The sequence below is a fragment of the Canis lupus genome, chromosome 5, assembly GCF_003254725.2.
Source record: "Canis lupus dingo isolate Sandy chromosome 5, ASM325472v2, whole genome shotgun sequence".
NCBI classification, from domain to species: domain Eukaryota; kingdom Metazoa; phylum Chordata; class Mammalia; order Carnivora; family Canidae; genus Canis; species Canis lupus.
The window spans coordinates 81,873,406-81,897,885 of NC_064247.1; the positions used below are offsets into that span (position 1 = coordinate 81,873,406).

At 56.5% G+C, this 24,480-nt stretch overlaps 1 protein-coding gene across 7 annotated transcripts; it reads right to left on the bottom strand.

Moving 5' to 3' along the window:
- Positions 1-395: 395 nt before the first annotated feature.
- RIPOR1 (RHO family interacting cell polarization regulator 1) lies at positions 396-24,250 on the bottom strand. Of its 7 annotated transcripts, none has more exons than XM_025426534.3 (22): positions 24,061-24,250; positions 8,575-8,701; positions 8,304-8,456; positions 8,056-8,134; positions 7,364-7,387; positions 7,229-7,282; positions 6,936-7,088; positions 6,766-6,829; positions 6,628-6,671; positions 6,424-6,549; positions 5,842-5,990; positions 5,638-5,767; positions 4,016-5,554; positions 3,810-3,931; positions 2,804-2,936; positions 2,400-2,535; positions 2,130-2,291; positions 1,704-1,862; positions 1,368-1,564; positions 1,195-1,278; positions 933-1,023; positions 396-786 (listed from the first exon to the last, which is right to left on the bottom strand). In XM_025426534.3, the coding sequence occupies exons 2-22, from the start codon at positions 8,676-8,678 to the stop codon at positions 689-691; spliced, it is 3,801 nt and encodes a 1,266-aa protein (XP_025282319.1). In that variant the 5' UTR covers positions 8,679-8,701; positions 24,061-24,250; the 3' UTR covers positions 396-688. The 7 variants fall into 7 exon arrangements, 5 of the variants coding, with proteins under 5 accessions (XP_025282319.1, XP_025282322.1, XP_048965622.1 ...); XM_025426537.3 differs by lacking the exon at positions 24,061-24,250 and adding an exon at positions 16,386-16,506; XM_049109665.1 differs by lacking the exon at positions 24,061-24,250 and adding an exon at positions 13,595-13,969.
- Positions 24,251-24,480: the final 230 nt, after the last annotated feature.

The window sequence follows — 24,480 nt, forward strand, 5'->3', positions numbered from 1 at the left end:
ACGGGGTTCTGCTGCCCCCTTCTGGCCAGAAGCTCCAGGTCCCACCACGCTTTCTCCTGCCAGCTTCCTCTGCCTCCAGGACCCTGGAGCTAGCTGCTAGGGAGCCAGCCATTCCTGGGACTGGCACCTCTGGGCTTTCTCTAGGACAACTCCGGTTTGGCTCCAGCCTGGACCCAGACTGGACCTCCTCAGTAACACCCTACCACCACCCTCTTCCTCTGCTCTCTTTTCCAACCCCAGCTCCAGCCTCTGGGTTCTCTTTTGCCTGAATTTCCAGGGCTAAAGCAGATGCCATTGTCACATTTGGGAGTGCAGACATACTAGCACCAGTGTCAGGAAGGGCCATAGACAGAGGATGCTGGAGAAGAGGGTCAGGAGTGCACCAGGCCAGGCCATTAGGAAAGGCATGTTGCTTTTTTATTTTCTGTAAAACTCTGTAAATAAAATATAAAACCAAGGGATATGGTGGGACACTGATTTGTGGCAAGTGTGCTGAGCCGAGGCTGGGAGGCACTTGACTGCAGGCACTGACTCTACCAACCCAAGGGCAACAGAAGAATATATTAGATTTTAATTGGTGGGAATCTGTGGGGGAGAGGTGTCTGGAGCCAGCCCTCACCCTCCCTGCCAGTGCCTGGTAAGCCCTGAAAGTGAGGGGAAGAGGCATGGAAGCCAGTGGGTAGGAAATTTAGAAAGCGGTGCTGGCCATGCTGCCAGGCCCAAAGATGCGGGGCAGGGCGTCCAGTGATTCCTCCAGCCGTCGATGGGCAGACTGTCCCTCTTCCCCTGTAATAAGTAAGGATGGGATCAGGAGTGATCCTAGCCCTATCTGGGCCCTTGCATCCCATCCTGACACCAACTCCCTCCAACTCCCACCAGCCAAAATGCTCCAGAACTCTACTTGACCCATATCTCCCATCCCCTGGCCTCACCACACTGTTGCAGGCTCTGCCGAGCAGCTTCCCTCACAGCTTCTGTGTCTGTTTGGCACAGATACACCAGGGGCTCAATGCCCTCAGGAGCCTACCAGGGGAGAGAAGATTGAGGTGGGCCCAGTGGAGCAGGTGGAAAAGGCCCAGGGCCCAGGGCTGAGGGAGCCTCTAGGGGTGTGAAGAGGGGGGGACAGGCAGCAGGGGTGTGAAGCAGGGGATGGGCTGGCAGGGATATGGGGGGGAATGGGTTGGTAGGGGTTACCTTGATGCAGCCCAGGGCCAGGCAGCCAGCCACTCTTGTCTGTATGTCCTCATCCTCCAGTTGGTCCAGGAAGCACAATAGGGCCTGGGTAAGTCGGGGAGGGCAGACTTAGCCAGATACTGGGAGCCTGGAGCCCCAGCCTTTGCCTCAAGGAAGACCTGCCTGACTCTCACCCTTTCCCGAAAGACAGGGCCCAGTGACAGGCTCCGGAGCTGGGTGCTGACAGCAGCCATGACCTTATTGTTGCCATGGACCAGCAGGGAGCTGAGGGCCCGAAGCCCATCCCTTCGCAGCCGCCCCTCTGGTGCCAACCTCAGGGCCTTTAGCACAACAGCTTGGTCATCTGAGTTCAAATTCCGCACCAGTAACACTGAAAGAAGAAAGGGAGGGTGGGAACGAGGTGGAGCCTTGTGGGGTGGGGTCTTTTTACACTCGTGCTCTCATCCACACCTCCACTCCTTCAGACCACCCACAGTCAGGCCACTTTGTGACCAGGGCCTCTGCCTCACCCTCCTCGGCGGTTTCGGTCACAAAGGCCTCCATAGAGGGGCTATCCAAGGCTTCAATGTAACTCCAGAACTGGAAGACGGTGAACTGCTCTCCATGGCCTGGCTGGGGCCTCCTGGGCAGCTTCTGCCCCAGAGCATCCTCCAGGAACTTGACACACACTGTGGGAGGCAGTGCCGTGGGCCTCAGGGTTTGGATGGACCCAGACGCTTACAGGGAAGAATGCTCCCACCTCAGGCTCAGGTCCAGGGTCCCTCTTTGCAAACCCTACACCTCTGGGTCCTTCTGTGCAAAGGAGATAGCCTTCACTAGTTCCTCCTAGTGCTCAGCTCAGCACGTCTGGGTGGGCTGACCTGGCTTCTCCTGAGGTCTCATCACTGGGGATCTGAGGGAGGAGGGCAGATGGGGCACGTAGGCAGCCCACTCACCAGCCTCAGCTAGGCCTGGCTGGCGCAAGGAAAGACGGGCACCATATTGATTGCAGAAGGTGAGAAGCACTCTCTCCACAGGGCAGATGAAGGGGCTGAGTCCCTCTGTGCACTGGTCCCAAAAGGTCAGGAAGCCGGGCCGAGAGGCTGAGAACTGCACCACTATGAGGAAGGGCAGACAACCATCAGCAACAGAGCAGGTGGATGGGCACACAGGCCTGTAGATGGGGCTAGGTAAGGGAGGAGCTTCCGCGCAGACAGGGCCTTTACCTTCCTGGGCAGAGGTGGCAGGGATTTCCCATCGCCTGCTAAGCTCACATACAGCCTCCAGCACTCTGGCCTCCCTCAGCAGCCGCTCCAGGGCCCATGCCTCCTGGCAGCGCAGGGGCCCAAATGTGCCCAGTTTCTGGAGAATAGGGGTGGCCAAGGAGCTAAGACCTCAGGAGAAAGACTGGGGAGGGTGGAACCCAGGGACTACAAGTCCCGGCATGCATGGCAAGGTGGGGATAGCCAGAGTATGGGAAGTGTTCCACTCAGCAAGAACCAAATGCTAGGGCCCTGGGGCAGTGGGGAATGGAAATCAGAGGAGGTAATGGAGGGCCGGGATTGAAGTGCAGGGCTCCCTGGGATAAGGGGCTACAAAAGGAGGGTGTGGGAAATACCACTAGCCTCACCAGCAGGAGGCGGCTGCAGTGGTACAGATGCTGGACCAAGGCAGCGTCCAGAGCTGGACACTCCGTGCTGAGGGGGCGGGCACTGGCTAAGTCGAGGCTGTCCTCAGCCCCAGGCTCCAGGCTGTTTGGGGGCCTGAGAGAAAAATGGGGTCAACCACCCCAGGAGCAAGCATCACCATGTGGTCACCAGTATATTTTTATTTAAGGTCCCCCCCATCCCAGAATGGAAGAACAGACGATGTACAGACAGCAGACAATGGGTAAATTCATGGAAGACTTCCAAAAGGAGGAAGGGACTAGGACCAGCAGGTGGTAGCGAGGATCTCCAGGGTCTGTCTACCTTTTACCACCTCCAGCTACAATGGCCGAGACCACTGGGGCTGGGGTGGGTGGGAGTAGGGTTGCAGGCGGGATGGTCTATGCAATGTGGACTGCAAGGGATTATGGCCCAAAGGGTGCAGGGCACAGGGCCCTAGCCTGGGCAGCAGCAGAGGAAGGAGGGGCTGGGTACAACCCTCAACCGGGATTTGGCAAAGGCCGCTCTGGGACAGAGAGCCAAGGGGCTGGGTTCTCCGGGCAAACCTGGGTTGAGACAGAGGGGATTGATGCTGGGGGACCCAGGGTGCATGGGGAGGCACTGAAGGGGCCTGTTCATAGGGAAGATCCAAGGTGAGGCCAGGGGAAAGAGGAGGAGCTGCAGGATCACCAGCTGACGGGGACCAGCAGGAGAGGCAGGCATTGCAGGGACCAGGAGGGAGGTGAGAAGCACTGGGGACACAGATGGGGTTAGAAACAGGCATCAAGGACACATGAGGACTACACGGACGTGGGGGGATGGAGTGAATACGATGCACACGCTGGCAAGTGCATCCCCTTCTGCCCACCTCCAGTCTTGCTGCTCTCCTTGTGTGCTCTACCTGGCCCCACCTCACCTGTTCCCCTTTCTGGCCTTTCTCCTTCACCTGGCACTCATCTTACCTCTTCCCCCTCACCTGGCCACCCTCACCTGTCTCCAGGACCATCAATGTCTTCATCTTCATCCTCGTTGAGGAAGCTGAAGCTCTCCAGGGCATGTTCCACAGTGATGCTAAGGCTGGAGGCCCGGCTGCGAGTCAGGCCTTGTCTCTGCTGGGGTTGTGAAGGGAGTCAGTGCTACCTCCCACTGCCTGGCTGCCCTCCCGGTGCTGCTGCAGCCTACCCGGCCCTCCTCACCATGAGCAGACTCTCCAGCCGGGTAACCTCCTGCTCCAGGCCCTGCAGCTCGGGGAACTGGCCACGATAGTCATCCAGGGCAGCCATTAGGGCCCCCAGTGCCTCTTCCAGCCTCCTATCCCCAGCCCTTCCAGCAGCCCCTGGAACTGGGGCCCGGGGGGCTACATCCGGGCTAAGGTCTAAATGCTGAGGCATAGGGGCTAGAGGTGAGGGAGGGGGACTTGGGCTTCGAAGGATGGGCTCTGGTGGGTCTGGGGAAGGACTTGTGAGCGGTTCCCAACTGGAACAGGCGGGACTTGGGTAGGAAGTGCTGGGGGCTATGGAATCTGCCTGAGTGCAAGGAGTGGAAGATGGGTAGCCGTAGGACAAGGTGTGGGTGCCTGGGAGAGTAGAGTCTGTGTTTGTAGAGGGGCTGGGAAGCATGGCATAGTCTAAAGAAGTGGAAGAGCTTACAGTTATAAGGGTGGGGCTTGTGACAGGATGGGTGGGGCTCCCGGTGTTCTGGACTGGGCCTTTAGCTTTGGGGGTAGGACTTGTGGTGTGAGTTGACATCCTGGCTTTGTGAGTAGGGCTTGTAGTGGTATGGGCAGGGCTTGCAGTGGTGTGGGTGGGGCTTATGGCAGTATGGGTGGGGCTTGTAGTGGCATAGGTAGGGCTTGCAGTAGTATGGGTGAGGCTTATAGTGGTCTGGGTGAGGCTTGCAGTAGTATGGGTAGGGCTTATGGTAGTGTGGACGGGGCTTGTGGTGGTCTGGACTGGGCCTGTAGTATTGGGGGTAGGACCTACAGCAGTGAGAGTGGAAAGTATCACTTTGTCAGTGGGTCTTGTAGTGGTCTGCTCTGGGGTTGTGGCACTGGGGGTAGAGCCTGTAGTGGTGAGTGGAGAGACCAGCGGCTTGTGGGTAGAACCTGTGGTAGTGTGAATGGGGCTTGGAGCACTGTAGCTAGGGCTAATGGCATTATAGGTAGAGCCTGTAGTGGTATGGGTGGGGTCTGGCAGGTCAGCAGTGCTAGAGTCTGTGATCTTGTGAACCAAGTCTAGATGTGCTGATGGTGCAGGGTCTGTAGATGTGTGGGCAGGGCCTGTTGTACTGAGGGTGGGGCTTGTGGCAGAATGGGAAGGGTCCACAGCAGGAGGGACAGGACCAGATTGCTCCCCATGGGTGGGATCTGGGTCTGCAAGCTGGCTAGGTCCCTGAGCTAGATTTTCTAGACCCAGAGCCTCCACTGAAGCCTCAGTCAAGGCAGCGTCCACACTGGCCTCACTGATGTGGCTCAGAGTCCGGCTGTAGGGGGCATGCCCATTGGCCAGGGCTGGGGCCATGGCTCCCTCTTCATCCATGGACCTAGAGGTGGGGGTCTCAGGCCTTCGGAAGGCGACTTGAATGGGCAGAGGTTCAGGCTGCTGCACCAGAGGTCTTGGAGCTGAAGAGTGGCGGGTAGTGCCTGAGAGCTGGGGGCTGGATGAGTCATCCGAAGATTCGGATGACAGGGACCACGCTGTCCCATTCTCCAGCTCCTCCTGCCGTTTCAGCATATTCTGGGAGAGAGGAAAGAGCATTTCAGGACCACCCCAGGAAGCCCCTGGGGGATGGTGGGGCCTAAGCCTGGCCTGTGACTCACATAAAAGGCTTGTTCCCGAAGTGAGGGCGTGTCTGGTGGGCTCTGGCTATAGGTGGAGAAGCGCTTGGTGACTGTGGAGGCCTTGTTGACAGTGGAAGCGGTTGAGGGCTGGTCATCCTTGTCGAAGGGGCTGAGGAGGGAAGAGGCTGTTAGCAGGTGCCATGAGCCTCTGGACCTATCCCCAAGCTGCTCAGCAACACCAACCTCCATGTGACTTCCAAGCTGAGCTTAATGGTGCCGAGGTCATTGATGTCCACAGCCACAACTTGGGGCAGGGCAGCAAACAGGTCCTTGGTCTCACAGGAGACACTGCCTACAACCACGTGGTTGGCCAGACCCTTCAGTTCTGTCACCTACAGCCAAGAATGCATCATGAGGTCACAAGGGTGTGGAGGTCATGAGGTTGTGGGAAATCAGACATCTGAATATGCATAGGGATTATATAACAGTCACAGGATCACGGGGTCATGAGAAGGTTGTAGGGACTAGAATTTTCTGAGTGATGGGCCCATGGAGGATTGAAGCAACCTGGGAGGATGGGAATCGCAGAGGTCTGAATTTGTAGGGTCACTGAGGTCATGGGGTCACAGCCTCATGGGCATCCAAGGGGCCCAATATTCACATGATTAGATTATGAGGAAATCACAGTCATGAAGGTCACGGGGGTCACAGAGCCATGAAGACAGGTGGGAATTACAGGGGTAATGATCTTAGGGTCATGAGGGGTTCACAGGGTTAAGGAGTCACAGGATCATGTTGTCCTGTGGGCCTGGGCAGATACATCACCTTGATGGACAGGAACTCTGTGAGCAGAGGAAGAAAGACGGTTTCCTCACTGTCCCACACCTGTTTTCCGCTACCCTCAATTCGGCCCCGTAGTTTCCAGCGCTGACGCCCATATTTCATGCAGATCTAGGTGAACAGCCAGGATGAGGCAGCCCTTGGTGCTGTGACCCTCCCATCCCAGCCCTTCCCTGCACATTCTCATACCTCATACTGATCGCCCACACACAGCCTGGCAAAGCCAGCCAGCCCTGGGAGTGGAGGAGAAGGAGATGAGCCATGTCGAGGGGTCTCAGGTACACAATTCCCTCTCCCCACCACCAGTCTGTCCACATCACTGAGTACCTTTCATTCGGAGATGGAACTCGCCCAGCTGTGCCTCTAGCTCACTCTCCAGCAGACACATGCTCTGGGGGGGGGGGGGAGACACAGGGACAAGAGGGGGTCAAGAACAGTGCCCTGTCACCACCTCTGCTATACCCTGTGCCTTTGCCTCATGGACACCCATCTCTCACCTCTGTGTACTCGCGATGCCCTCGAGTGGCTTCAGCCAGGCTGTCCCGGGCCTCACGGCTCCCTGGAGACCCAGTGCTATAGGCACGGACCATATTGTAGGCACCATCCCGGAGACGACGCTGGACACAGTATGCCTCATATAGCTCGTCAATCTGGGCAGATGAGTGGGGTGGTAGTGGAGGAATTGAGACTCACTGCTGGGTTTGCTCACCCAGGGCTTAGCTCCCCCCATCTCCCTATGATACCAATCTACCGCCTCAGTTGTGTGCACACATGCATGCTGCACATATACCTTGCTGGCATGGAACTCCAACCGCCGCAGGAAGCGTTCAATGGACTTGACTTGCTGAGGGAGAGGTATGTCAGAAGGGGCCAGAGAACCAGAGCCCTTCACCCTCCCCATGAGCTAACCCTTTCCAACACTTACCTTGTCCAAGTCATACAGGAAGCCCTGCAGGGGAGGATGAGAGGAGGCACTTAGGAGGCACAGGAAGTATTCCAGCAGGGGCATTTGTCTCCCCAGACCCATGTAACTCCTCTCCTACATGGCCTTCCTCCCCCTCATATCATAGTCTACAAACATTCCACTCAAAGCATGGACTGACCCACCTTCCCACATGCCTGGCCTTTGGTGGATGCTAGTGACATAAGGGTCCTCAAGACCCTTCCCGTACCACTGCCCTGGCCCACTCCCTTTCCTGCAACCCCTAGGAAGAGGTTCCCTCTACCAGAGAACTCCTATTCTTTAAGACCTAGCAGAGGTGTTTCATCCTCTGGGAAGCTCTGACCTGTTCCAGGGAAGAACCAAGACTTTCTATCAGTACTCTACACTATAGTCTTCAGCTGTGCATGCCTGTGGGAGTCTGACCCACCCCACTGAAAGCTCCCACGGGCAGATACTAGGTCCTAGGCAGGAAGTGTACACAGCCTGGGGAAGGTGGGTCTAGAAACCTGCCCAGCCCCAGCCTTTCCCGATATCCTGTTTTCTAGTCACAACTGGGCTAAGTCACCCTAGAAAACAGCCTAGATGTCACAGACAGCTCCTGCTACCCGGTTGTCCCTCATGCCACCAGGGCAAAGAGCAGTAGTCCAGGGCATTCTTGCCAATCCTTTACTCACCAGGCGAGAATTCCTCTTGGACTCCCTAATCTGTCCCTGGAGTTTCTCCTGCTCCTGCTGGTGCACTTCCAAATAGGCCCTGGGGAAAGGGGCGACTACAAGAATTAGCTCACCTTCGCAGCCTCCAGCTACCCAGGGTACAGGCAGCAGGAAGAAGATTACGAGGCTGGGGAAGGTTCCCACTAGCAGAAAGGGGATGAGGGCTCAGGGAGGGATCCTGGGATAAGGCACTGGAAGGAGTTCCTTACGTCAGGCCCTGCTTGAGCGCAGTGTACACCAGGTCCAGCCGCTCAGGCTGCGGGACCTTAGGGGCTGGGTGCGCCACAGAAAACATCCTGGATACTCGGGAGAGCGCTGGGGGCTTCCGTGGGGGCCCCGGGGGGCTGAAGGCCGGGAAGCTCCTGAAGAAGAGGCTATACTCAGAAAGGTACAAGAAGGAGTCCCCCAAGCCCTCACTGCACACCCAGCACCAACCCCGTCACACTCTCTTGACCCCATTAGCACCCCTCTGCTGCGTACCTGGGCCCCCGCTCGTGGCTGCCGAGGACGCCTGCGAAGGACTGGCTCCTATTGACCCGGGCGCTGAGCAGGCGGCGCTGCGGCCGCACCGACAGGGACATCATGGAATGAGTCCGCGCGGGGCTCCCTGGGGGTGGCGAGGGCGGGTGTCCAGCGCCAGTCCGGCTTTGAAGCCCCCTCCGGAGGCCGGGCCTCTGTGCCAGTCCGGCCGGACACCGCCTGCCCCGGGAGTCCGACAACCCTGCCGGCCCCAGCGCTAATGACAGGGCGGCCGGGCGACTCGGCCTCGGACTCAGCGTGGCCTCGGCCCGGCCCCGCTTCCTGCAGAGGTGCAGGCTCCGCCTGTCGCGGTGCAGGAAGGGGGGTCGCGCGGGGACCCTCCCCCGGCTGGGAAGGGGCAGGAAAGGGGCGGGGCGCGCGAAGAATGTGCGGAAGCGGCTGTTTACCCGGGGGCGGGGCGGGCTCCCCAGCCCGGCCCCCGGACTCGCCCCCCACCGCCCGCCGCCGTGACCAGGCGCTCCCGCGCCCCCACCCCGCGAGGCCGCAGGAGGTCCCCGGGCGGGGCGCACGCCGGGAGCGCAGCGGAGCGGCCCGGCAGGCCCGGCAGGCCCGGCAGGCGCGGGGTTGGCTCTCGCGCCCCGCCCGCCCGCGGAGACTGCTCCCCTCCAGCCCCCACCGGCTCGCAGGCGCCCGGACGCCAGAGCCCTCCCAGCGCCCAGCAGCCGGGGGATTCCCGGAGTGGGGGGCAGTGCCAAGAAGAGCCCTGCCTCCTCCACTTTCCTGTGGCTCCGACCTGGAAACTGAGTCACAGATGGACGCCTTCGCCCGCGCCCTTAGCGGGAAGGGATCCTCCGCAGACCCCCGCCCCGCTCCGGCGAAGCACGTGCCCCTGGCCCCCCGAGTCCGGCCCACACCCCCCGGGGCCAGCCCCGGAGCTTTCGCGCCCCAGGCCGGGTCCTACCTCTCTTCTTGGCACTCATGGTGGGTCCGGGACGGCTCCCCACCCCCCGCCTGCCCTCCCGCCCCTGTGTCCCTGCAGGCCCAGGGCCACTAGGCGCTGACCGAGCTGGGCTCCGCGCTCGCTCCCAGCGACTGCGGCTCCGGCTTCGGCTCCTCCCGGCGCCGCCCCCCGCCCAGTTCCTGCCGCCTGACTCAGCCAGCCGGGATGGGGCGGGACCGGCTGGACCGGGGGGGCGCCGGGGCCTCGGACTGGCCGGCCTCCGGGAGGGGTGCCTGGGGGTTCCCTTGGGGAGGACACTGAAGTGGGTGAAGTGGGTCCTCTCGAGCGGGGTTCGGAGTTTGGGAGTTGAGCGCGGCGGTGAATAAGGAGGGATAAACAGAATGAAGAGTCTGAGTGGAGGCTGGATTGGATGCAGTGAGGATAAAGAGCTCATCGAGTGGCTGCAGAGGACTGCTGAGAGAGGGCTGAGCGCATAGAGGGCTGGGAGGTGGGGTTCTGAGTATGTGAAGACTGGAAAGTGGGGCCGAGGGAGTAGAAGAAGGGCTGTGGGTGTGGAGTGGAGGGCAGTGTCAGGCACTGAGCGGGAGGGGTCTGGGAGGCTGAGAAGAGAGATGGGCTAAAAGTGGGGGACGGGACAAAGCTCATGTTATGTGTTGCTACCCCAAGAAAGAAGCAGAGAAGGAACTGGGTAGAGTCACAAAGCCCCCATCCACAGAGGGGGTGCTCAGTCCAGACACACCAGTACCCCAGGCCCTAGGGAAGAGGATCAGGTCCCACTTCCTAGCTAGCATCTCCCTTCTAGTAGAAGCTGCATCCTGGGATGAAGCCCCATCCTTCTGGCCACCAGCTCACATGGCTGAGTTCCGCCCGTGTTAGCCCTTTCCTGCCCCCAGTATCTTTTCCTTCAATTTCCCTCATCCACTCCAGCCTGCATAGAGGCTACTATCCTCCGGGTCTAGCAGGCATTGGGAGGACTGGTGCTCCCCCATCCCATAAATACTCCTGCTCCTGTATGCTCAGTTCTGCTTACTTCCTCCCCAAGAGGCTGGGTGGGCCCAGGGGTCAGCACTGCCAACAAGCCTAGAGATTCAGATGCAAGATGCCCAAAGGCCCAGTTTGAGAAGTGCTATCCTCCTCTCTCTCTTTGAAGACCAGGTGCTGTGCACCCTATACTAGCAACTATGTATTCCTGTGGATTGCTTGCCCAACACTGGCCTTTCTGCTCCCATTAGCCACCCTCCACAGAACATCCGTGGCTCTGGAATGCCCCCTTCCTAAATTGCAATCACACTGACTCCAACCTTTCCCTAGTATCCCCACCTTCCCTGTCTTCTACCTGAGACCTCTTGAGCCCTCCACTCATTTATTCAACTATTCACTGAGAAGCAACTCTGTGCCAAGCATGTGCCAGTCACTGGAGATACAGCCCAAATTTCACAAACACCATCCTGCACAGAGCTCTCAATTGGCCTCTGCTTCCTTTCTCTCTGCCAGCTGCCTTCCACCTTCTCTTCCCTGCACCTCCTTCTCCTCACCCTAGATCCACAGCCACTACTCCATCGCTCACCTGCTACTAATATGCCTAGAACTTTGTGCTTCTCTCCTTCCTAGCAGAAACCAGTGCTAGGCAACCCAGCTCCCTGCCCTCTCTGTGCCTGCACACACTGGCAGGAGCTGCCAGAGGTCCTCACACGGCAGCTGAGCCGGAACCACAGAGAGATTCTCTGAACCTCATCCAGGCTCTCATTTCCCACCTGGGAAATCCTCATGTGTGGCCCTCCTCATCCTTCTTCCTTCTCACAGACGATGAGTGTTTCAGACTTTCTCCACAAGCTTCAAACAAGCTCAAATCACTCCCACATAAAAAATGAAAACAACCCTGGAAACCACCCAAATGCCCATCAGTAGATAATAGAACCATATACAGCAAAAAGAATAAACAATATAAAACTGCACACAATATGGATGAATCCTACAGACATAAAGAAGAAGCAACACCACAAGAGAGAACATGTATATTGTTCTCTTGATATATAGTTCAAAAACATGCAAAACTCATCTATGGTGATAGAAGTCAGAATACTAGTTACCTGAAAGGGGGCACAAGGGGGCTTCCGGGGTGCTGATAACATTCTATATTTCCTAACCTGGGGTCTATTTCCTGATCCTATATGAGTGTGTTCCCTTGTGAAAATAGGTTGAGCTGTACACTTAAGACATGCACCCTCTATGTAGGTATATTTTAATATAAAGTTGACTTTAATAACTCCAAAATGAAATGACCCCTTTGTGGACCCCATGTCTCCTCCAGGGACCCCACCATCGCCTCCATTTGGCCTTTTCAGAGTCAGATTTCTTGAAAAGATGTCTACTTCAATTTCCTCTCCATGACCGCCCAGTTCTCTTCCCACCCACCACTCCCCTGACTGGTCAGTGACCTCCCTGGTGCTGAATCTAGTGCCCAAGGTTGAGTCCTTATCTCGTGCTTGATCTCAGTAAAGCTTTTCACTTTGCAGCTCTCTTCCTCTTCTTTGAGCCCTTCCTTCCCTTGAATTTCAAGAGGCAGCAACATGTTCCTGGTCTTCTACCTCTCTCTCTCTCTGGCTGTATGTCTTATTTTCCCACAAATCTGTCTTTCTCATCATCCGGAATGAGCCTCATCCTCCTCACTCTTGGGTTGGGTACATCTCCCACACCTCAATGCCATCTAAATGTTGCCAGCTTCCTTATCTCTTCCTTGCCCAAACCGCTCTTCTGAGCACCAGGCCTCTATATCCAACTGCCTGCTTGTTGCCTCCCCGGAAGCTGAGTGACAATGCAGAGTGAGCTATTAGAAAGAGCTGAGCTTGATGTCCCCAAGCTGAATTCACCAATTTCCTTCTCAAACCTGAATCTCCCCAGTCAACCTCTCTGTGCCAACCCCACCGCCTCTTTACCCAGTTGTTCAAGACAGAAACTAGGAATCATCCTGGATGCCTCTGTCTCCACTACCCCCACATCTACTCAGCCACCCACTCCTGCCATCTCTGGAATCTACCCCCTCACCTCCACCCCCACAGAATTCAGGTCCAAGCTGGTACCGACTCTCACCTAAACCCCTACTGCAGCTTCTCAGTGGGCTCCCTGTCTCAAACGTAACCCGTAACAATCCATTCTTTTTTTTTTTTTTAAGTAAGCTCTGTGCCCAACGTGGGGCTTGAACTCAAGACCCCGAGATCAAGAGCTGTGTGCTCTACTAACTGAGCCACCAGGCACCCCCCGCATTGTTTATTCAATAACAGTCATCTGACAATGCCAAAAACAGTGCTTTGTCAAATTCTCTCTATAGGCCAGGCACTGTGCTTAGTTAACAAACACCATTTCGTTTAATTCTGGTAACAAGCCTATAGGGTAAAACCTATCAGCCTCAACTCGCAGATGAGAAACCTGAGGCTAACTGGCTGTGTGACCTCTGGCATGACATTTCTTAACCTTTCTGGGCTTTAGATACCCCTCTGTTAAATGAACATAGTAACAACTGCCTCCCAGGGCTGTTGGGAGTCTGAAATGAGCTACTTCTCTCTCTAGGGTGTGTTTGGGGAAGGGAAAATTGTCCCTGGGGTAGGGAAGTTGGGGTGGACACACTACCACACTTTAAGCACACAATAAATATTAATTGCTATTATTAATAATCATTAATCTGCCCAAGATTACCCAGCTGGTAAGTGGTAGGGCCAGGATTCAAATCCAGATACTCGGACCCCAGGACTCTAAGTCTTTAACATTCCTCTAGTTGACGCTTATGAAACATCCATGGGTAACCCCCAACCCGAGGGATAGAGCCTAGATTCTCTGACATGACCCCTAACACCCTTCGGCCTCTATGCCTTCCCTTATGTACCTTCAACCAGTCCTTCACTCAGTCCCCTGCTCCTCTCATGGTCTTTCTAGTCCAGCTTCTATGACCCTCTCTCAATGCCTGCAAGGCTCCTCAGCCTTTGAGCAGCAGCCTCCACCACTCCTGTACCCTTCTCCCATACTCTCAGCCTGAACAACTTCCCCTCTTTTTTCAAGTCTTACCCTATGACTTCTTCCTCCAGAAAGCCTGTCCTGGGTTGGTTCCCCCATTCAGGCGCCTCATAGCTTCCTTCCTCTGGTCCCTAAGACCACATAGTTCAGTTGTCAGTTCTCCTTTAGCATCCGTCTCCCAACCGGACTGTGAACTCTGGGAGCAGGGGCCTGTTTGTGGGGTTCACTGCTGCGCCCTCTGGGCCCCACACCAGGGAGGTGAGGGAGGGGGCTGAGTATGAGTTGGGAGCTGAGTGAACTGGGCTGCCCGGACATAGAAAGAGGGATCCCTGGGTGGCGCAGTGGTTTGGCGCCTGCCTTTGGCCCAGGGCACGATCCTGGAGACCCGGGATCGAATCCCACGTCGGGCTCCCTGTGCATGGAGCCTGCTTCTCCCTCTGCCTGTGTCTCTGCCTCTCTCTCTCTGTGACTATCATAAATAAAAAAAAAAAAAAAAAAAAAAAAATTAAAAAAAAAAAAAAAAAAAAGAAAGAGCAGATCCTGGGTTGTTGAAAGGGTAGATTTCAAGTCTGTGCCCACCCCAGCTCCCCTACCTTGCATACAATTTTCCTTGTCTCTTCCCCACTTTATATCAGCAAGCAGGGTTCTGCTCCCTGGGCATAGGGCAAGGTGGGGACCCCTGGGATTCTGGAATTGAGTGGATAGGCTAGACTCAGAGTAGGCTACTTGTCCTAACACTTTTCTTTCTCTGACTAGAGCTTTGCTATCACCAACTCCCTAGTCCCACACGGATCAGGATATGTAACTGCCGGTCTGCACTCTTGCCAAATGACCATCAGAATATCCACCTGAGTGGCCATTTCAGGGTGTGGAGAAGCAGGATCTTCCCTGCTGCAGGGGAAAGAAAGAGCCGAACCGCTTTGAGCGAAGGCCCACCTTATTTGGTGAGGGCTGAATGATAGGAGCCAGGGGACTCTGGACTAAGGCCAGCCCTGAAGTCTGTTCTGGAGGTGGGAAAGATCCCAGATCCCAAAGGTTATGGTGCTTGCAGCACCGCCAGCTCCAGGCAGAAGGAATGGAACCCTGGCCGCCTGCATGGCCCCAGATTCCTCCGCCCTCAATACCCTCTACGCCAAAAGTGGTGCGCTTGCGTGGGCCGGGAGGTCCCAGCACCTGCGCTGCCCAGCTCAGCGGTATGCCAGCCCGGGCCAGCAGCCCAGCCAGGAGTCCCCGGTTCAGCCCCGCCCAGGAGCGGGGCTGCCCCAGACCGAGGTAAACAGACGCTAAAAATAACCCCGGCAAGGGGCGCCAGCTAGAAGAATGGGGTCCCTACCGAACCCGTCCCGGTCTCCATGGCGACTCCCCCAACCCCGGCTGCTGACGTCATGCCGCAGCTGCCTGGGGGGGAGGGGGCGCGCACGCGCGCGGGCACAGCCTGGGACCCCCCACCCCGGAACCAGGCGGAGGCGGCCGGGTGGCTTCACTTCCTGCCGGCCCCCTCCCTGGTCAGCTGGTCACATTCCCGGGCCGGCGGCGCCCTGGAAGGCTGGTGGCCTCCCTTGGGCCGGGCCTGGCAGGGCCCGGAGTCCCCAGCAGCAGCGAGGGGCCAGGGTTGGCTGAGCTGCGCCCTCCTCACCTGCCTGTCCACCCTGCGTGCACTCAGCCTGGCTCCCTGCGTGCTCCCCTCACCCTCACCAAATCCAGGCCTCGGTCTCTGACTGGTGCCCCACAGAACCCAGGATGGGGAGGGTGGGTAGAGTGGAGGCCAAGCCAGGCCTCCTTGTCCCGCTCTAGTGTTTTGTACCTCATGCTAATTCTTCCCCACCTCTACCCCCCATGCCACAAAAGTGGTAGCGCAATGGCAAAAATTCAGGGCTGGTTCTGGTTCCCACCTCCCTAGGCCAGATGTGTGACCTTGAGAATGTTACTTCACATCTCTGGGCCTGTTTCTGCATCTGCCAGATTGCCATAATCCTCAGAAGGCTGTGCTGGCGTGAATGCGGCAGGCCCAGGGGTAAGGTCCCACACATGGTGGCCGGGCACCTTTATTGTTGTATTTGCCATATTAGACTGCACACGGTAGCGCTCCGCTAGCCAGTCTGGACCGATTTAGAATCAATCCAGTACAACTGACCGCTGGGAAGGGTCAGTTCTGGAGGCTGGACTCAGGCCTCCACAGGGAGAGGACGACAGAGGGTGCCGAGGGCAGGCTTAGATCCCTAGCCTCGGTCAGCAGCTCCTTCCCCGAAACAGTTCTGCAGGGTGCTCGAGCCTGGCTGCTTGCAGGGACCCGCAGCAGCCTCCTATTCCCAGGGACAGGGTCTGCTCCCCCGCCAGGCTGGGGCGATCATCTCCAGCTTCAGCCGTCTGGGGGAAGAGCCCAGCCAGGCCAGGAATGGCCACCTCCGGCCGGGCCCCAAAGCCGCTTAGGCCGGCCGGTGGGGCCCGGAAGATTAGCTCATCTCTGAGGCTGGCCTGCACCCCTCGTCGCCCCCTCCCCATTCCCAGCCCAGCCTCCCCGCCGAGGACGGGGGCTCCGGGAGGGCGCCCCTGCCAGCGCCCAGGCCCGGCCCACCCCAGAGCCCCGGGCAAGGGCCGCTCCGGCCTGGCCTCCCGAGGGTAGAAGGCCCAGAGGCGGCGGCTTTTGTGGGCGTCCTCGGCGCCCGGGGGGGGCGGGGGGGAGGACTCGCGGCGCGCGGCCCGGCTCCCGGGGATGGGGCGCGGGGGGGCACGGCCGCGGCCGGGGCGGCAGACCCGGGACCGCTGAGGAGGCCCCCGCACCGCCGCGCCCCGCCCCGCCCCGGCCGCGCCCGCGGGCCCCGGAAACGTTGGTGACACTCACATGGCTGCGCTGGGCTGCGCGGGCCTCGCCCTCTCCGTGCGCTCGTCCGGCCCCGGCCTGGTCGCGCCGCCGCCGCCGCCGCTGTCGCCGCTGCCGGGCCCGCCCCGCCGCCCGCCGCCCGCCGCCCGCCGCCCGCCGCCGGCAGCCCTCTCCTCCCCGGCGCGCCGCGCCCCACCCACTGCGCTCCCGCCGCCCCAGCACCCGGGAGGCGTCGGCGGCTCGCTCCGCCCCCTCGGGTAACGGGGCCGCCAGTGGCCCGCGGGGTCCAGCGGCCCGCGGGGAGGCGGGGCCCCGGAGGGCGCGACGGCGGTGGGAGTTCTCAGCGCTGGATCCGCGGGAACCGCCGCCGCTGGCAAAGCCGGTCCCGCTCCTCCCCGCACTGACCCCAAGCCGGGTGCGCCGCCGGGAGAGCCCCGCTCGCCTACCCCCTTCTCACAATCTGTGTCTCCAGAGATTTTCAGGCCCTCCAATCTGTGACCGCCTGAAACAGGTCCTGGAGCGGCCACTGCTGGGTTGAGTTGGTTGGAGGAAAGGATCTGGGTCAGTCTCTGGGAGGGGAACCGTGGGGCCTGGAGCGTCGCCATTGGACACCTGGCCGTGCATTCACCCCTCGTGGGTTCTTGGCTTCTGGGGAGCCTCAGGCCTTGTTTGCAGAGCACGGCAGGGGCTGGTACGGGGGCTTGGGGTACATGTTGGCCAAGTGGGCCAGAGCCCAGTCCTTCCCAATAAAGGGACTGGAATACTGCCTCGAGTGGGTTAAGGTGCAGCTGAGAGCTCCGCGCCCCCACCCTTCAGGTTTCACTCGGCAGCCCTTCACCTTTAGAGGTAGCACAGACATACCCAGGAGTAGGCTGAGGGACTTTAAGAGGTTCCTGAATACCTGCACCTCCCAGGGTTGGTCTACACAACCCAGAAGTTGTGGGGGGGCGGGAGGCAGAGGCATCCTCTCCATCACCAGCTCTTCTTCCAAGAGACACACATCACTCCCTCTCCCAGGTCTCCCACTTCCCAGTCCCTCCTCTTTGCCTTCCTTTGCAGCACACCTTTCTCTATAGACCTTGAACCTGGGGATTGCTTTCAGGGACAGGGTTCTCTTTCTTTCCCCACCCTATAATATCATCCAGTCCCAGGGCTTCCATCCAACCACTGCTGAGCATCCCAAGCTGTCCTCTGTGCTCAGCACCCTCTTCTATTCTACAGCCTCTGAATGACCCACTAGATCTCATGACTGGCCCTGAGGGACTCTTCTTCCTTCCTCTCATCTCCGCAAAGCACTGACCTCCACTCAGATTCCCACCTGAGCCAGAGGTTTGGCCTCCCTGAAGCTCTCAAAACTGGCACATTGGTCCTTACCCACTCTGAAGTCATCTCCTCTGCAAGGCATCCTCTGACCACCTTCTCTGACAGCCTCTCCTTGTGATTCTCTCCCTCCATGTCCGGTGACTACCTTCATGTCACCCATCACTACCAGGCAGCATTTGTGCCCATGTGTGCTCATGTGCCTAAACTTGCCTCACTGTGGGTCTCTAAGTTCTGTGGGGGCAGGGACCATGGAAGTCCTCATCACCACTGTCTTTGGGTCATGATACCAGTCTGAGAAATGTTTATCAGATGATGGGGTGCCTGAGTGGGTCAGTCAGTTAATTGTCCAACTCATGATCTCAGCTCAGGTTTTGATCTCAGGATTGTGAGTTCAAGCCTGGTGTTGGACTCCACACTGGGTGTGAAGCCTACTTAAAAAAAAAAAAAAAAAAAAAAAAAATATATATATATATATATATATATATATATATATATATATATATATACACACACACACACACACGCCTGAATGGCTCAGCAGTTGAGCTCTGCTCAGGGAGTGATCCTGGAGTTCAGGGATCAAGTCCCACATTGGGCTCCCTGAGGGGAGCCTGCTTCTCCCTCTGCCTGGGTCTCTGCCTCTCTCTCTCTCATGAATAAATAAATAAAATCTTTTAAAAAAGTATATATGTACATATATTTTACATATATATATACTTATTTATTTACTTAGATGAGCCAGTGAATGAATGAGTAAATGCATGAAGCATGACATTCCCTCTCCTACCCCCACCTTCATTTAGCCTTCTAGTCCTATTGATCCACCTCCAAACATGTTTCAAGTTCATTCCCTCCATGTACTGCACCTCTCACTGCAAGTACTGTTTATTAATTAATTCTACAAACACCCACTGAGTACTTAGGGCTGGGCACCTTGCTGGCTCCTGGGGTGGAGGATGCCTCTGGCTGGCTCCCATGCCATTACTTGGAGCTTTGATGAGGCAGCACTGATTATAGGGCCTCACCAGAGCACAATCTGGGGAATTCTTTCTTATTCTGGAATTCTATAATTCCACTTCCAGAAAACTTCTACTTTTTTTAAGTAAACTCTACCCCCAAGGTGGTGCTCAAATTCACAACCCCAAGATCAAGAGTCACATGCTCTATTGACTGAGCCAGCCAAGTACCCCGAAAATTTCCATTTTTAATGGATGATTCACTCACTTCATAACCACTCTGTTCTGTGTGTGGTCATGTCTCTGCATGGTCACAGTTGGTACCTAGGCTTGGCCCACCATTTTTTATGGCTTCCCTGCCTCCACTTTCATCTCCTACAGTTGTTCTCAACAGCTAGGTTGATCTTCTAAACCATAAATCAGGGGATCCCTGGGTGGCTCAGCAGTTTCACGCCTGCCTTTGGCCCAGGGCGCGATCCTAGAGTCCCAGGATCGAGTCCCGCGTCGGCCTCCCGGCATGGAGCCTGCTTCTCCCTCTCCTCTGCCTGTGTCTCTGCCTCTCTCTCTCTCTCTCTGTCTCTATGTCTATCATAAATAAATAAAAATAAATTTAAAAAAATAAACCATAAATCAGGTCATACTGGCTCCCCATTGCCCTGAGGATAGGTTCAGACTCTATAGTCGAGCCTCTAAGACGACTCAGAAGGTCTGGCCTACAGTGACCTCACATCTCATCTCCCATGCATCCCACCAGCCTTTGTTGCTCTGGTTCCACTGTGCCATTCTACCTGTGGCTCCCAGGGCATGGTCCCCATGCTCTGGCCTCTGCTTCTTCTCTCAGCTTCCCTTCTACTTGGGTTGGAAAAGGATTCAACTGTCACCTCCTCCAAGAAACCTGTGTCCTCTGGGTTCCTACTCAACCCTTCTGAGCATGCACTACTTCCTATTGTCCTTGTCTGTGAGCAGGCTTGGCTCCTCATCCTTGTGATCACCAGGACCAGGCATGTTGGAGCTGCAGTGAGAAAATGGGACACCTGAACCTTCAGCTTGTCCTCTCCCCTTGCCTAGGTGCCCTTGAAGGAGGGATAGTAGCTGAGGGCTTTGGGGTGTTGGAGGCCTTTCAGACTTCTCAACAACAGTGAGGCAGGTGAGGAAGGACAGAGCTGAAATACATTTTACAGAGGAGCCACCTGAGGCTCCGGGAAGTCAGGGCCTTTCCATGCTCCTGTGGTTAGGAAGGGGCAGAGTCTGAGCTCCAACTTAGCTCACTGAGCCGAATGAGTTCCACCCTGAGTCAGCCATGGTTCCCCGAGCACATGCTCGGCTTTGCACCAGCTGAGAGCCGGAGCAGGACACCAAACCATCGCCATTTCTAACCATGAGCACCATGAGTTAGAAAGGACAGTCTCTGGCCTGAGAAAAGTCCCCACAGCGAACCCCAAGTCCTCACATATGGTGTAGCTAGTTCCACTTTTGCAAGTAATGCCGTTCAAGTCCCCAAATCCAGAAAAACGGAAGCTTCCCTCACCCCACTCCACAGCCTCCATAGCTACAGCTATCTGACATGCAACTTCACTGCCCCAGCAGAGTAGAAGCCCGCCCCCTACTGTGCCTGTGGCCACATGCCTTGGACAGTGCGCAGTATTCATTCATTGGCCAGAAATTCCCCACGCAGAGTCTGCTGCATGCTCAGCCCCTGAGGGACCAGACGTGTTGGGGAGGGGAACGGTGAGTCCACTAGTCCCCACTCATGGGGACTCACTGTCAATCAGGGCGGGTACCTCCCTGAGTCTCTGTACCTCTGTGTCACCAGTGTGTGTGTGAGAGAGTCCCTGAATGGTGGGGGCAGATGAAGGCTCAAGAGGGAGGATGTCAGGGCTTTTGGTTAGATCTGTACCTGCCACCAACCTCCACTCCCCTCCAGCCCTAGGCTGGACTCTACTGCCCATTGTGTGTGTCAAAGGACAAGGGTCCTAGCTTGACCACTGTCACCTCATTGTTTGTTGTTCGTGGGGCCGCTTCTCTTTTCCTTTTTTTTTTTTTTTAAGGATTTTATTTATTCATGAGAGGCACACACACAGAGAGGCAGAGACATAGGCAAAGGGAGAAGCAGGCTCCATGCAGGGAGCCTGATGTGGGACTCGATCCAAGGACTCCAGGATCATACCCTGGGCCGAAGGCAGACACTTAACCGCTGAGCCACCCAGGTGTCCCCTACTTCTCTTTTCTGATGCTGTAACTGAATCCATCTATTCACCCATTAAAACTGCAATTTGAAGATGCGCTCCACAAATTAATAATCAATACAATGCAAATATAAACAAGAGACACTATTTCTTTTTATGATTCTGAGATTGGAAGTGAGGGATGACATGTGAGTGGACACTCTCAAGAGTGGGAATTGGTTGGAGGGTTTAAGAGTAGTTTTTGCAGTATGTTTCAGGATGTCAAGGGCAAACTCCTTTTTCAGTTCCACTTCAAGAAATTCATCCTGAAGAAAGAGTTGCACAGGCAAGAAAAGAGCAGTGCCTGGGGATGTTGATTACTGGCTTGCTATTAGGGATAAGGGATGGCACAGTCCACGTGACCATCAGCAGGCAACAGAGCAGGTGCACATATGCCTGGAGATACTCTGTGGCTACTGAAAATGGAAGTCAGGCATGGATCGAACACCTATTATGTGCCTGGCATCATTCTGGATGCTGGTGGCACAGTGGCAGACCAGACAGGCAAGGTCTCTGCTCTCAAGGAGTTTACACTCTGGCCAAAACAGATCATCCTCATGTTAGCACCTAAGTACGGTGACTTCAGAGAGAGGAGGGAACTGGAGAAAACAACCAGGGTGATGTGATGTCAAGTGATGGGGCTGAGAGGCTACTTTAGTAGCCTTTTAGCCTCAGAGGGAAGGCCTCTCTGAGTCAAGAACTGAAGGACAAGAGGGAAATGACAGGAAGCAAATGACCCAGGGATGCCTGGGTGGCTCAGTGGTTGAGAGTCTGCTTTTGGCTCAGGGCATGGTCCCAGGGTCCTGGGATCAAGTTCTGCATCAGGTTCCCCGCGGGGCGCCTACTTCTCCCTCTGCCTATGTCTCTGCCTCTCTCTGTGTGTCTCTCATGGATAAATACATAAAAAAAAAAAAAGAAGGAGGAGGAGGAAATGACCCAGAGTAGGGGTATTCCAGGCCCTTCCAGAAGGAACAGCAGGGCAATGGTTTGGAGGCAGCAATGGGCTTGCTTTGTTGTATGTGAGTCATGTGGGCTGCAGCAGAGGGAGCAGAGGTCTGAGAGGTGGCAGGGTTAGGTCAGGGTAGGGTAGGGAGTGAGAGTTTCATATCTCTCAGCAGGGAAAGGTGCTCAACACAATAAATACAGTGATGTGAGGAATGCACTAGCACAGCTGCCTATTTTCCTGCAGTGGGAGTCTCCTCAGGGCAAACCTGCATCCACTGGCCACAAGAGCCGTCAGGACTTAGCCCTGGTGCCAGCTGTGGTTATCACCTCCAGGCATTGTAATTTCACCTGGTTTTATTTTTTCTTTTGTCTTTACTTCTATAAAGAATGGTTTGCAATGAATACATCATTATTTTCAAACACAACATGGCCACCACTTCTTGAGGCATTACCAGGCCAGCCCTGGCACCTAATAGGCATGTTTCTGGTCTAAGGTTGCCAGGCTCCACAGGTGACTCCCCTGGGGACTCTGCCCCAGGCAAGGTGGGGCTTTTGCTATTGTCCCCAGTTTTGGCCTCCAGGGGAGCCTGTGAATAGTGGCGTGCTGGGGTGGGGTGACTGTGTCCCACAGGCTGGGCCAGGCGTCCTTCCTTCCTTCCTTCCTGACAACTTTCTCCCAAGGGACAAGTGGGAGGGATGTCCACGCCTCTCCCAGATCATGGGATGAGCTGCTCCCCTGGGACCCTTTCAGGCCAGGCCCCTTGCCAAAGGCTGCGGTGAGCAACATGTAGCTTATTTCTGAGTTCCCACCACTAGGAGAACTGTGCTGACAGATTTGGAGGGCACTGTAGTCGGGAGGGTCCCAGTCACCCTGTATGTGGTCACACACACACCCTCCCCCCACCCCAAGATGATCTTAGGGCGCAGGATCCCGGAACTGACCCCCACCTGGCCCCAGCCTCTCCTAAGAAGTGCAGCTCTGGTCTTTGGCGCCACCGTCTGGGAAGTATCCACCCTGCAATCAGACGTTCTACAAAATACTGCCCGGCTCCAGGGGGCACCCATCGCCCCAAGTCCTGTTTTTGTGAATGGATAGCCCCTGGAGGGGGTAGCAGCTCTCCTCACACTCAGACTCTCAGACCTGGTGGCAGATCACCGTCACTGGAGCCTCAGCACCACCATTCCTCCACACTCCGAAGCCTCTCCGCTCCCTGACCCTCCTCCACTTCCCAGTCCTCTCTGCCTTTGACCTGTTCCATGTGTGTTGAATATACAACATCCTCCCTCTCTTCTAAAATTCTCTCTGGCTTCTGCGATTGCTCTTCTTGAAATTCTAGCTGCTTCTCTGGCTGTTTCTCTTCATGTCATTCGGTGGGCTTTTTGGGGTATTGGGCTCCCTTCTCTCATCCTTAGTATTTTTCTCCAGGCCATCCTGACAACTTCCAGAGTCTTCTTCCCCCCCTCACAGTGATATCTTGAGTTTCGGCCCCTGCCCCCATCTCTCCTTCCATTTACCCATTGAGATGATCTTTGGGCTCCCCAAACTCCTGTCAATCCCATGTCATTTCCTCCAAACTGCTCCCCCTCTCGGGTTCTCATGTTAGCCTGCATGGCCTTTTCCCTGACACCCCAAAAGCCAGCACTTGTCCTGTCCTCCCCATCTCCCCACCCCACCTTTAGCCAGGGCACCACCTGCACCTCCTTTCTGGTCCCTTCTGGTCCCTTTAGTGTCCTTGGTTTCACCCAGCCTGGTCCATTCTCCACAGGGCAGCTGATGGCCTTTGCAGAGTGGACCCTGTCCCTTGTCACTTCCTCATTCGTCCTTCATCTCTGGCCAGTTCCCCCCCACCCATGAGTTCCTAGTTCCAGGGACCCTGAATATATCCTGAATGCTTCTCATGCCTTCATAGGCTGTCCTGTGGATCTTTTTCCTCTTTCCTTCACCTGCCTACCCATGAAGCCTCACCTTGGACATCACTTCCCTTGGAATGCCTTCCCTGGACTCCATGCTAGTTCAGGAACCTCCTGGTCATGCTTACAATGCCCATGCTGCTCCCACTGCAGCCTTTCATCTGCCTCCCCTTATGAAAGGGACAGTTGCTCTTGTATGGGTTCCACACACCAAGGCTGGACCCAGGTCCAGTCACTCCACCTGATTCTCAGACTCAGAGGTCCTAGATCTCAAAAGTTAACAAGTGCACCACAGTGAACCAGCTGCCAGGCTGGGATGGGACCCAAGGCTCTTACCTTCCCCTCTGAGGCTCCTCTGTTCCCCCAGATGCCATTGTGAGCTGTGTCAGGATCCTCGAGAGCCCATAGGAGCTGGACAGGCAGAGAACTGGCAGGTTTATGGCCCAGGGGTAAGGCACTCATCAGGCTTGGCCCTGGGGAGCCCAGGGTGCTAGCAGAGATTGTCCCAGCAAGGGGACTGGGGTGCAGGTGACTCCAGGCCAGTGCATCTGCTAAAAGGCTGTAATGAGATTCCTTTCTCCCCCAGAGCTGTGCAGTGGGAGTGTGGCCTAGATGTCATGCAGGGAGGGCCCGAATTCCTGAAGGGAGGTGGTGGCAGCTGTTAGGGTCCTGGGGTTAATTATCTCCAACGTCACACAGAAGAGAATGTGCTGAGGTGGGACCTCCCCAACCCAGCCTCAGCTTCTCGGGGCATGG

What these genes read in the sequence shown, in the direction of transcription:
- RIPOR1 (XM_025426532.3), bottom strand. An exon ending in TCCTGTATGACTTGGACAAG is followed by an intron (nt 7,283 to 7,363) that starts GTAAGTGTTGGA and finishes CCTCTCCCTCAG; the next exon opens with CAAGTCAAGTCCATTGAACG. An exon ending in CAGAGTTCCTGTCCATCAAG is followed by an intron (nt 5,991 to 6,423) that starts GTGATGTATCTG and finishes TCTTGGCTGTAG; the next exon opens with GTGACAGAACTGAAGGGTCT.